Consider the following 13,701-nt stretch of genomic DNA (forward strand, 5'->3'; position numbering starts at 1 on the left):
TATTGTGAATATAGTCATGGTTAAAAGAAGTTATTCGCAATTTACTGCAGTCTACACATTTGTAGTTGGCAAAATAGGTTAATTTGGAATGTTTTGCAAACAACTGTGTTGCACATGTCTAAGGAATGGAATATAGCAATCTAATCATGTAAATAAATATAAATAATAAGTTTATCTATATAAATTTACATAAATCATCCATATGTATAAACGTGTACATTTGTATAAATAATTGTAATATTTAATATAATATTTAATAGATTTATTTACTTTATTAATTATAAGTACATTTATATAAATATATTAGTTGTTAAGTTAGTTAAGAAAACTTAGAAGGTGGCAGCAGGATGAGAATTTTAAAAAAATTAAAATAAATTCATTATTGTTGATATATTAAAATATTCTTATCTAATTTAAAATGCTAAAAAATAAAAATCAATGTAAACTGAAATTTCTTCTCAAGGTTACTTGAATCAGGTGACTCTAGTGTTCTGGAGAATAGTTACCTGTGGGCCAAAGGGGTTTATTCCAATTTTAAGGTGGTAACAAAAAGAGGATTTGTTGAGGGGCACATTTTTACCCATACATTCCTTCTAGGGGTGCACCTGTGGGTCTTTATGACTAGTGATGACTGGTAAATTGGCAAAATATTATGGAAAATGTATCCTACCCACTGCCATCAGAGGCCACAACACTTGACCCCCGCTTTCAGAACCTGATGAGTGAACAGTGTGCCGAGTGCCAATTTCAGACGGCCGTGGGAGAAGATGGAGATGCTGCACTGAGGTCACTGTCAAACATCATGCTAACGAGCATAATAAGAGGTGGATTTCTCTCAACAGCTCGCCTGCTGGTCTTGGATCTGGAGTCTAAACAGAGCTGGGCTTATCTGACCCACCCAGAGAGGTGGTGTCTGGGCCTCGGAAGCAGTGATTCCGGATTCCGACACGACTGAGACGGTGCTTCTGTCTGGGAGTTTAAACCTCATCCATCTCCATTGTTTCAGACTGGGTTTTGTACAGAGGCCAACACCGATTGAGTAATGGAAGCCAGTAGCTCACAGAAAATACTGTGGGTCTAGCCTTAATTAACCCCTTGGAGCTTTTTCTTATAAGGCCAAGACAGGAGACAAGGAGAATGCCAAAACAGGGGTCATCATCTCACCTCTACAGCCATCCCGTGTAAGGAAAAGCCATTTGGCCTATAGGTCAAGTAGTTTAACCAATCAATAGTCTTGAACTTCAAGCAAAACATTTTGCCGCTAGTCTGCTGCTGGACAGAAATATGGTATTTGGATTGTAATCTGGAATTTATAAATTTTATTACTCCTTTTCCACAAAACTAATTTTTTTTCTTAAATTAAGATATTTTTGATAAAATCCAAGAGCTCTCAGACAGCAAGGTTACCATCGCAATCAAGGTCAAGAAATGTAGCAAGGACATCGATAAAATAGTCCATGTGACATCAGGGGTTCAAACGTAATTTTACAAAGCTACATAAATATACTTTGTGCAAAAAACAAAAAAAACAACCTTTGTTCAATAATTCTCCTCCTCCTCATCCCGTCTGCTACAATGTGCCGTTATTGTTGAGAGTATCATGATGCATGCGCTTGCTTCCGTTCATATAAACAAAGCATTCGCAAAAACACAAAAAGTATTCTCATAGCTTCGTAAAATTACAGTTGAACCCCCTGGTGTCACATGGACTATTTAACCGAAGTCCTTGCTACGTTTCTGGACACTGATTGTGGTAGTAACCTTGCTGTTTACGCAGGGTCTGAGAGCTCTCGGATTTTAACAAAAATATCTTAATTTGTGTTCCAAAGATGAAAGAAGGTCTTATGGGTTTGGAACAACATAGTAATTAATGACAGGATTTAAAATTTTGGTTGAACTAATCCTTTAAGACAGTGGTTTTCAAACCTCCTCTCCACAAAGTGCCCCCAGCACGGCACATTTTGCAGGTCTCCCTATATCGGAGATGCCCACTTCAGGTTCTTGCAGTCTCCACTAAGGAGCTGATAAGGTGAATCAAATGTGATAGATGAGGGAGACATACAAAATGTACAGGGCTGGGTGTACTCCAAGACATGTTTGAGAACCACTGCTTTAAGACGTGCTTTTTTGGGCGTTAAATAATGCCGCAAACACCAATGAACTAACAAGCGCAAAACACGCATTGCGTGATTCATTTTAATACTATCCTTCCATAAATTTTGTCAGAAAGGGAAACTCCTACAAATGCATATTCAATAAGGTCAGACACAAATCTCTGCATCCATTCCTTTCCAGTGCTAATTCTTCACTACGTGTCTTTAGTAAAACCTGACAGTACAATTTTAATGTGAAATGATGGTTTGCCCTGGCGCAAGCGGTTCGTAAATCTGTCCCAAAGGCATTTACCTGTTGTCAGCAACATTTTGTTCTTTTCTCAACCTCGATGATAACACTGCACATTTTTTTATAGGAGATTTAGTTAGATTTTCATGCTCTTTCAATCAAGTGAACTGTGCATTCACATTCCATCTCTGTTATCATGAAACCCACGACACACAACAAAAACAGCTCCGATCACGGCGTCCTCCATTCACCGGTTGTTGACGTTTGTAAATGCCACGAATAAAGATATCGCTCTCGACCGCTTCAGAGCCCTCGTTGCTGGTGCCAATGCAACCAGGAAAATGGGCTGAGGGTGAAATTGGCTCTCTATAAACCACCAACTAAGCTCCTAGAACTATACAGTGCAAAAATAATATAATTGATCAGAGGAGCTCTGACTGTGAGAGAGATCTGCAGATGTTACATTAACAGCCACTTTTGTTGCATGTGTGGTGTCACCTTTGAATCTAGCATGATTTTGGGAGGTCAAGGCTCGAAGGGAGGTCAAGGTCAATGACAGCCCATGGGGACTAAACCAGTCAAGGTGTCTGGCTGGTGCAGGAGACACTTGATAAGCCTAAAATAAAAACAAACAACTGGGCCTTCCTGTTCTCTACTCACAGTAATAATAGTTCACCCCTGTCAGCACGCACATACAAATACTTGCTAAGAAAGGGGGGGGGGGGGACCTGCCTCGCCCTGCCTCGCCTGGAGGTTTTTGGGATTGACTTTGTTTAGGCGGCAGTCCTGACCCTGGCCTGTGTCTCTTGGCACTCACGGTGGAAAGTTCTGTGGGGTCCAGCATGCTCTCCAGTGTCATCGCTGCCAGGGTAACGTAGACCGCTGCCTCCACCTTTTCTGACGGTGCAGCGACCTTCCACACCGACCCTTCCATCCCCTGCTCTACTTTGGCTTTCCCAGTACCCGGCTCCTTTGGTTGGGAAAGGGTTACAGGGAGAGGACCTGGATCGGAATCCCATTCCGGGCACTGGGCCTGCGAAGGTGGAGAGGTAGGGGGTGGCGTGGGGTCAGAGGTGGGGGGTGGCGTGTCCTCAGAGGGGGCGCTGACACTCTGCCCTGGCTCTTCAACACTTTCTGCTGGTGACTGTGCAATATACACACAGATGCATACACAAATATGAACACAAACATGCATGTCAGACCATTCGGTAGATATGAGTGCAGCAAGAAAACAAACAGTACTAAAGAAACACAGCATGCTAAATAATTAAACAATATCATGCATTTCAAAACAAACATGTATCATACCAAGAACTGTATGATCATAAACCACAAACATGCTTGTCGGTTGTAAAACCTAGTAAGCTTGTCTTCAGAGGCAGCAGTTCAAGGCTCTTGATGTGCAGGTTGCTTCAAAAGTAGGCAACTGCTTCCTAATAAATTTTGGCAAAATTCTAGGGTGGCATCAAATGCTCTTTGGAGAAGACAACACCACAGTGCAAGATTGCAGATGAATGTTTTATTAACTGGTAAACAATGTGACATTTTATGCCCACTGGCAAATTGTGAAATTAACTTAGCATCATGCCAACGACAAACTCATTGAAATAAATTTTTGGTCAAGTCTTGTACTATTTTTAAGAGATGCTGCCTGCATAGAGCATTCCAAATCAGTCGCTAATGATGTTCTATTTTAGAGAGGGTGCTATTTTAAGCCTATGCAGAAAGTAGGTAGCATGCCAGCTCACTAGGATTTGCAACAGAGCTATTGGCTTTATCATATTGTTCAAATGTAATCTAAGACATTGCATCATCAATATTTAATAAACCTCATTAAATCTGATCAACATGTACAAAATCGATGCTTGTACACTTGATACTGCCCTGTCTGGAAAGTGTATCTATGAACACACTGTGACCAAACAAAAACATTCTGATGTTACAGAGCCTTCATATCTATTAGCACTAAATAATTAATAAAGGGAAGCAGGTTGATCTCAGTACCTCGATGACGGAGGTCTTTTCCGTCTCTTGTCTCTGCTCTTGGGGTAAAGGTTGCTCTTGTTCAATCACCTCCTGAGATTTTTCCTGAGGTGAGGGCTGGATGCGCTGGTTCTCCTTGTCGCTGTCATCTTTGGGGCTGACATGGGCCAGAACGGGGCTTACCTTAGCCACCATGGTGATGGAGCGTGGCCTCATGGAGCGCCCACGCTGCACGGTCTCCCAGCCCTCTGCATCTTTCTTTGCTAAGGATTCGTGGATACCTACATATACATAAACACAGAAATACTAACACATCTGGATTTGAAAACACATGACTGTCAATAGAGAAGATCCATTCACCTGGTTTTTCAGCAGGGATGTTGACACTTGGGCTGGAGACAGGAAGGGACTGGGAACACTTGACTCGGTCAGCCCAGCTTGGTCCACTGTGTGAGAGGCGTGCCACAGCCAAAGTGGGAGGGGGACCACTGTAAACACACACAAGCCATTTAAACCAAAGGTTTCAGATTCAAATACACAGATGGACAGTAGCTGTGTTGTGGTATTCATTACCAGTTGCACAATTGCAATAGATAAAAATGTTTCACCGCCATTAACTATATTGTTAAATAGTCTCCTTCTATGGGTAGCCATCACAAACGCTCTAGCTATGCATCGTTGGGCTTCCTCAAACACCAGGAACTAAAATGGAAACTTCAGACCGAGTGCCCTCCGTCTTGATCAATATCCATTTCCTGTGGCGTCCAATTACAGTATAATACAGACATGGATTCCCATGCTTCAGCAGTCTTTAACCACACTTAGATCTGCACCCCCCAAAGTCTCAAGCGCAGGCATGAGGAGAACCTGGCAAAAATCGCATTAAACGAAACGCTTAGGCCATTGCGGATCGATTCCCCTTCTCCCCCCAGCCTCTGCCAGACAGGCGTAGTCTTTCCGGTCTGGTAGTGAGGCTATGATATGCATCATATCTGCCATTGATTTCTCCATCTAAGCATTCTGTGGCATTTTAAATCACATTATCAATTGCCTTCCTCACACTATCAGTAAAAAAAAAAATTATGATAATGCAGGGGAGCCTCATGTCGCCACAGTTTACAAACAGAGACAATGGTGTCAATTAGCATGCTGTGAGCAGGGATAATGGTTTGAGGCCAGATTCAAGCACGTACGCCATGTCTGAAATTGCAAGTAAACCAAAAACAAAACAAAACAAGGAACAGCATATTTACATTGATATTGATATTGATATTTTGCAAGTAGATATTTTGCAAGTAGAAAAATATGATTCAATAAATTGGACAGCATGTTTCAGTTTTCGCTATAATAGCAACTTGTATAACACATACTGAATATAGTTCCTATACAGTAATATTTTCCCTATACACCACATTATTAGCTGTATTTTTTTATAATGGGTATCTACCGGGAATAAATATTAAGCATAAAAGAATAAACAAGAGCTAGGATTGGAAAGTACTTGTGAGTACTTAAGGGAAATGTTTTTGAGTGATCCTGGGTGTGATGGATGTAATAGATTGGCCTACCCAAAATTGAGTGCACGGCGAACGCCAGGTGATGGGACAATACGGTCTGACGAGGGGCTGGACATTACATGTCGCCCTGGTGACATCTTTCGAACTTCCCAAGCCAAAGACGTAGGTCTGCGGGAACAGGATGAAACTCTCAAAAGAAAGGTACTGAATCAGAACATATAAAAAGCATTTTTAAAATTCCCCAAAATATTTCATAAACATACAGGGACCAGGGCATGCTTACATGCCTCTAAAGGATGCACATTCAAATTCTGCAGAAATGAACAGAGCTTCCTGAGGAGCACTTTACAGTTTGACACACAACTTAAAAGCTCTTTTTATACCATAATCAATGTACTAGTGTTGTGGTCACTTACTCATTATGCAAAGCGGTGAGACCGTGAAATAGTGAATAAACACAAATTATTCATTGATCATGCTGTATATATTTGTGTGTGTGTCTATATATACTGTATATATCATGTTAAGATATTGGTTAAGGTCAGATTTGTAATTTTAGCTTAATAAATACTTATATAATTTAACTAAATGTATGTAAAACAACAGAAGTCTATGGAATGTGCCCATTTAGATAGCAAGCATATTATCACCTGTTCTGAGCGTCTGTTTTTTCCAGCTTCTCCTGTAGTTGGATCCAGTCAATTAGAGCTTTAAAATCGCGGACATAGTTATCCAACATCATCAGCACCTCCTGGGGGGAAAGTATGTGTGCTGTCAGATCTGAAAGCCTCAATGAGATAAGGGAGAATTACAGGCAACACCGAAATTTGCTTAAGCACCGACCATCAATCAAAAGGCAAAGTCTTCTAAACTGTAAAGGATTTGCTTGCAAAAACCTGCCAAAACTTGCTCCAATCTTGACCAGTCTTGCTCCTGGACCAGCTAACCAAAGTCTTGAAAGATCACTAGAAGCTTCCAGGCAGGTGTGAGGATTCAAGCTGGAATTAAACTCTGCAGGACATTGGCCCTTCAGGAGCAGGACTGGACACCTCTGATTTATGAGCTATCAAAATGTTAAAGGTGGCGACAAATGTCTTTAATTGTCAGTGTCAAGGCAAAGTAATTCAGTAGAACTCAGTGAATTCTCTGGTAACCGGAATCCCGGACGAGCCCCCGATTCTAGTTCACAGTGAGAAGCTGGTATAAACCATCACCCTGTTGTCTCTACTAAAAAGTGGGCATTTGTAGCTACTGGGGCACACACACGAGCACTCCATTCACAAATGCTAGGAGTGGGCAAAAAAAAAAAAAAACGATGAGGACAAAAGAAAAGGGAAAAAGAGTGCTGCTGCCTTTTCCCGCCTCAGTGGTCTTCCACAAGAGGTGCGGCTGAAATTACCAATTAGCTTTGCGAAAGGGGGCTGGCAAATCTGATTGGGGCTGTAATCATTTCTAGTTACCAGCAAAGAGTGTGCAGCGTATGACGAAATGTTCACTGTCTATACGATATTCGATCTGGGAGCGCTGTAGGGACTCCCTTGGCTCCAACAAAGCCGCTAGAGAGTGTCCCAAAGCCTTGTCACAACACAGACTAGAACAGGTCTACAACCCTAGACCTACCATATGCTCTTAGGTTTACAAAAAGCCTGCTTACGATTCTTAAATCTGCCAGAAACAGTCAATGCCGGTCATAATAAATCTTAATTGGATTATAAAAATATAATTAAAAAGGAAGTAAACATTGCGACTGTATCCAAAAGGGCACTCAGTATTCTGGGAAGTCTGTGTGCATTGGGAATCAGATTTTTCATAATAAATCCAGGTAGGCAAATACATAAAGCGGAGCATAATTTGAAATCAGGAGTTCAAAGTTTACAGCATTCAATTAACACGGGTCGACCGTCACAAAGAGAACACGTGATCATGCTGGATACACATACAAACTTCACAAGATCTCACAGCTTGATTCAACCAAGTTTGCAAGGTTTGTGAAATTAAATGTTCATTAGACATTCAAAGATTTGTTAAAATGATAAATGCGTATCTGCTTAATGCTGATGGCAAACGAGAAAGTATTATAATGTTTGCCTTTCTATTACTTACAATATAAAAGCAATCATTATAATACTCTTTGAAAACATTCATTACTTTGTTTAACCATTCTATCCGATTATTAGACAGACTTCTATCCGTATAAGACAGAACTGTTAATGACGACCGTAAACAAGTGGGAGAGTGTGAGCACTGTGTGCGCTCAGATGCTGCCTTTCTCAGCGCCGTCAAAATAAAAGCCCAGTGTGCCGTCAAAATACCTCGAACACATCAGGGAAAATGCTTAATATCGGCCTTGATGATATATCGGTCGACCACTACTTAGGACCAGCACATGACCAGCTTAAACCAGCTCAAACCGGCAGCCATGCTTCCTAACCAGCATATGCTGGCTTTTCCAACAGGGTAGGTCCTCTGCAACTGTCAAATTTGCATTTTATAGTGTTTAGAGCCACTTCTGAGGTACTATACATGATAAAAGTGGAGTGTATGTGAAACTGATCCCTTGCAAGTATGCAGCGTCTTCTTCATTTGTCTGATGCATGATTATGTGTTGACACCTGTATCACAATGTGAAATATATTGTGAGGTAGTCAGGAAAACCCAGACCTCCTGTTCATTGAGATATTGTTCAGTTGCATTCAAAATCATGTCCAGGGGGTGTGGTGTGACTGATGATCTGGATTAAATGGGGGATGGCAGGTGATGCTGTGAAACAGGCGCGTGTGTTTGTGTGATTGATGGGTGTTAACAGGGGAGTGGCAATTGTGAAGAGAGGTCCACAGTGCTTTTAGTTAATAGAGTAGTCAGGCCCAGTGAAAGATGTGTCCAGCAGGAGGCCTGTTGATTACATAGACAGTAAAAGAAATGGACACAGCGACCCCCTTGGAACTCAATTGAGACAAGTGAAGCCCATTTTTAGCGATTTTTAGCACTTCCGTTTCTGACGCGCAGACTCAAACTAAGCTTGATGACGTCAGCGACCTGTCTGACAGATGTAAATCTTCTAGTAGCTGTGCGTGCAAACTGCCATCGTTAATCTTGCAGAGACGGCGAGCTTGAGCGGGGAGTTCTTTGGCGTGAGTGAGCAGAAGTATTCTGATTAATTATTTTGTATAGTATTTTAAAATGTAACGCCAGGGCTTGTATCTATGGGCTTCTCTCTTGAGGTCTCCCCGATTGCCTGCGAGCTTCTCCTCCAGTCTGTACGGTAATTTCTCTACTGTGCGACAGAGAGTCGAGTGGTTATGACGCAATCGTTAGCCTATTTTTACAAAAACTGTTTCTACGGGGCCATAATGTAACATAGAAGGTAATGGAGCCCTTTATACATTGTCGTGTATCTTTAGAAATAAATAATGGACAAATGGAGTCTTTAAACGCCTCAGATGTAAAGTTATTCTCTGTCAAAGTGACGCCAAAATGAATGGGAGTCAATGGGATGCTAACGCAAGTGAAGTTCTGCTACAAGATGGCGGCACGAGGCCGACTTCAACTTCCGGTCGACTTCCTTCCCACCTGGTTGATTAGGGCTAGTTAACAACACCATGGCATGGTGCAGGACGATACTGGCCCATAATGCAACAGCTAAGGGAAAACAAGTGGATAAGAAGTGCCCTTAAAAAAAAGAAAAAAAAGAAAATCACTTTAGAAGAAGAGGAACAAGACTTATAAGACACTTGATGGGAAAATGCTTATTATGGTAACATTCGGTCAAATAAAAAATTAAATGACCCCTCAACTATCCCAAAACAATTCTGATTTATTACATCTCTCGTTTTCATAGACGCATTCACACAAGCAGAGGATAGTTGTCTTGTTCATGGGCTGATGTGACATAAATCAGTCCTGAGACGAGGGAGAGGCCTGATAAGAACTAATTAGTCCTCTGGGCTGTGGGTTAAAGATGTGGGCGTTACTTAAATATGAAAATAAATCAACCACTCGACCAAATCAAGAACCAGTCAACACTGGCAGAGGATAAAGGATCAGAGACACAGGTGAATATTGGTGCTAGGAAACAATCTGGTTTTTGTTTTATACTGAATAACATTTATGAATAAGCAAATATAATTTATTGCAAATGCTGTACTTAGTTGTCAAAATAAAAAAAAAGTTGTTAATTTTTATGTTTTTTCCATCACCTCTGAAAAAACTTTTCTTTTCTGCTCAAGACATGTGGGTGGGAAAAACCAACATTTACCAATAATGTCACAGCCTAAGGTTAAAAACGAATAAATTGTGATGGATAAAATTAAAGTCCTGCTCATGTTACTTTCCACTGAATGTTGTGCTTAACTGCATTTTCCAAATGCATTTGCAAACAATTTAAACATTGTATAAAATATTTTGCATTTTATGCAAGATTCTGTTGATGAACGAAAAATTAAAATTTTATGCAATTATGTAACACGAAAAACTGTGCTGGTAAACGCACATGACATGTGCTGAAACACAGATTTATATCTTTATAAAGGAGCATTTATGTGGAGCATTTAACAGCTCCAAGGGACGTTTTGCTACTGTAGGTCTACAGTCTCTCATCCAACAAGCCTCTACTGTCACATGGCAGTGAACTACAGATCTGTAGCACAGCATAGACACATACACAAACTCAGACCAAAGGGCCAGGAAGTGTGAACAGACCTGCCGGACATGGAAACACAGCGGCCAGACAGTTTACGCACATTCGCACAGGCCAGCTGTCAACAAGGTAACCACAAAAGGACCCGGTTAGCTTCGAGTGGCTGGCCAAACCCTGCTCAGCATAATTCTAGATTACACGCCAATCGATAAATCAGAGCCAGCAGTGTAGAGTGTGGACGATGGGCCCAAATACACCCCGGCGCCATACCTGCCAGGGTAAGCATAGTGAGTGCCCCGACATGGGCTCTGCCAACCAAAGCTAACAGAGTTCAAACGAATGTTTGCCGACACCAGTCCCAAGACCAAACCGGACACAGAAACACTGTTGATCAACTTGAAGTGACAAATCGTTATTGCGATCGTTGCGTGCTGAGAGGTTATTGGTCATAGCGGCTGATTGTAGTACATGTTTCAAAATCAGATTTTTGCTTTTACTAAAAATAAACAAAGAACCTGGAGTGGAAAAAGTGTTTTGGGACGTCACCTAGACCTCATACCCCACCCCGATCACCCGCACATACACACACGGAAGGAGTGGGGCGGGGGGCCCTGTGTTTACACATGTCATCCATCTACACTGCCTCCAGAAAGGCCCTGGAGAGGTGCAGTGATAATTCTCTCACCAAACCCCTCTCTGACACAAACCAGAAAACAAAAGGAATGCAAGGAGGAGGAGGAGGAGGAAGAAGAGGAGGAGGGGGAAGAACACCACAACGCTTCACTCCCTCTAGTGGACAGACTGCAAAAGCAGCCACTTCAAATGTAAAATAATAATAATAATAACAAAATTAATAAAAAATTATAGAATTACAAATGTTTTAATAAATCCGTTTCAAGTGGTAAAACCATACAATTGTTGGTGATGGTATGTGTGTCATATATAATCATACCCTGCACTCCACCACGCTCTGGTCGGATTCACAGGTGACGTAGATCTCATCCACTGCTCGCCGGAGATTATCGAAAAGAAAGGCCCAGTATCGCGCTCGGAGGTCCACCTTCCGTGGCTGTCTAGTTTTGGTGGGGCTCTTCTCAGGACCTTTGTCCAGTATCGCCACAGGTGCGTTTTTGCAGTCCAGTGATAAGTTCTGTTAAGAGCAGATGTGATTGCATGTTTCAAATGGTCTAGATACCTTCAAATGAACTCCATTTTCTATTAAGATTACGGGGTAACAGCTGTTTTAACAATCAGTGTGTGCTGCTTATATAAACACTGAGGTCAAATTATGGAAGAATTGAAATTAGACCCCATAAATACAAGGTTCAAATAAAAGGCATCTGGCGCCCCCTAGTGTTTAACATGAGTAAAATCTGTCCAGTTTAAAGCTTGCTGGTTAAATTATCACTTTTTTGAAGGATGCAATGAAACATTTTCTTTTGATTTAGACCGGTTAACTTTTTTTCATACTGGCCAAGACTCAGATGTTTCAGGCTGATATTATTTCTTTTTTTACCTGGTTCCAGATTTGTTGTGGATGCAAAAAGAGACATATAATGAAATGCAACGTGTTGTATGACAGTGGTATTTTCAGATACTCTAGGTATTCATAAAAGATTCAGAAACTAAAAACAGTCTTTTTAAAAATGAATCCAACCTGTTTTTTGTTCCTGTGGAGCCCAGAGTTGATTCGTTGAGCTCTTGCATTGCCATATCCGTGATTCTTCAACTTAGCTGCACGTGAACAGAAGAACACAGCACAGTTAATAAGCAGATAAATATCATATTACCTTATACGTCTGGACTATTCCACCTAACAAATTTAAACAGGTGACATCAGAGCATTTTTTTTGTAAAACTGAAGACCTATTCAACTTTCAGATTCTGAAATGAAACAATACTTTCTATAAATAGAAGTCAGGAATCCCAAAACATTTTAGCAATTTTGAAATAGTTTTTTCATTCCCATCACGAGGTTAAATCACTATGAAGCATACTAGTCATTTAAATGTTTGTAATTACATCATGCACGTCATTTAAAATAAAATAAAAAATAGCATGCATGTTCTGGTAGTCTTTCATTCTAAACACAGCCATTGTAAATCCCACTGGCACGAAAAAAAAAAAAAAAAGTTTATGATCCCTCCAACCCATTAACATTACTGCAAAGCAAATAAATACACACAGACATACATAGATGTGTGTGCATATACATGTATAAAATATAAACATACACACACATTTTATTTTCACTATATATTAAAATAATTTACATCAGGGTAATTCAAACTAGTAACTCTGTTTAATTCACGCTTAAAGTCATCTTTAGCCAGTGCTTGCATTCATAAAGTATCTTTGACTATTAGAACTGATCTGGGATCAGGGCCTGTATTGTGTTTTCACTAGAAGAACAGGATCAGCCTCTTCTAGTCAACATAATCCTCTTTATCAGGATATGAGGGGTCAGAACTGATTCTCAATCAGCACTTCTAACTGGGGAACTTCCCCTGATTCAGAAACGGTCACTGCGCATGATGAATGCAGGCACTGGTGAGTCGTTTTCACTCGGACATTACACATACTGCAGTCCCCAAATAACAAAAGACTCCTGTGGTGACCTGTCAGTGAAACAGAGGATCTGGGTCAGCTTACACACACACATATTCACACACTCCACGACAAAGAGTGTACTGTAACTCCAGGTACAAGAGAAGGGATGACAGATCTGGAGCACTTGTTCATCGCTCACATTTGCTTTGCAAATGGACGCTCTTTACAAAGCTAGATGCATTTTAAGTTGGCAGCCTGATGGGCGATGAACCGTGTGGGATGTGAGGCCATTTCTGACTGCAAGAAAGAGCAATGAATCATGTATATTATCGGATTTATTTTAAAATACGTTTATTCAAAAACGCATTGATCAAAAACGACAATAAAGACACGGTTTCAAAATATTTCGATTTCAAAGAAACGGTTTTAAACAATTTATCTTTAATTCAATCCATATTTTTGGTTAAATAAAAGCAGCCTTGGTGAGCATAAGAGAAAAAACAATTCTTACTGACCCCAAACTTTTGATTGGCAGGGTTTATAAAATCTGCTAATTGCTCTTCATAAAAAATCTTGGACATCCCAGACATTTCAACAAAGTATTTTATGGTTTTTCCCCCCTATACTATAGTGGCTACTCCAGGATCAACACATTATTTACTAGAAAATGCA

The 13,701-nt window shown here is 40.7% G+C and overlaps 1 protein-coding gene across 2 annotated transcripts in view; it reads right to left on the minus strand.

Annotated features, from left to right (window-relative positions):
* LOC132125498 (S phase cyclin A-associated protein in the endoplasmic reticulum-like) overlaps nt 1-13,701 on the minus strand; it is a 113,138-nt gene that overhangs the window by 92,555 nt on the left and 6,882 nt on the right. Inside the window, exons 3-9 of one of the 2 annotated variants that reach the window (XM_059536936.1) lie at nt 12,137-12,213; nt 11,432-11,629; nt 6,494-6,594; nt 5,895-6,011; nt 4,687-4,814; nt 4,348-4,589; nt 3,161-3,487 (exon numbers count right to left, since the gene is read on the minus strand). In XM_059536936.1, the coding sequence (XP_059392919.1) occupies nt 3,161-3,487; nt 4,348-4,589; nt 4,687-4,814; nt 5,895-6,011; nt 6,494-6,594; nt 11,432-11,629; nt 12,137-12,213 (1,190 nt within the window). The remainder of the gene's footprint in view (nt 1-3,160; nt 3,488-4,347; nt 4,590-4,686; nt 4,815-5,894; nt 6,012-6,493; nt 6,595-11,431; nt 11,630-12,136; nt 12,214-13,701) is intronic. The other variant, XM_059536937.1, reaches the window with a different exon arrangement.

This window comes from Carassius carassius, chromosome 43, assembly GCF_963082965.1.
Source record: "Carassius carassius chromosome 43, fCarCar2.1, whole genome shotgun sequence".
Taxonomy (NCBI): domain Eukaryota; kingdom Metazoa; phylum Chordata; class Actinopteri; order Cypriniformes; family Cyprinidae; genus Carassius; species Carassius carassius.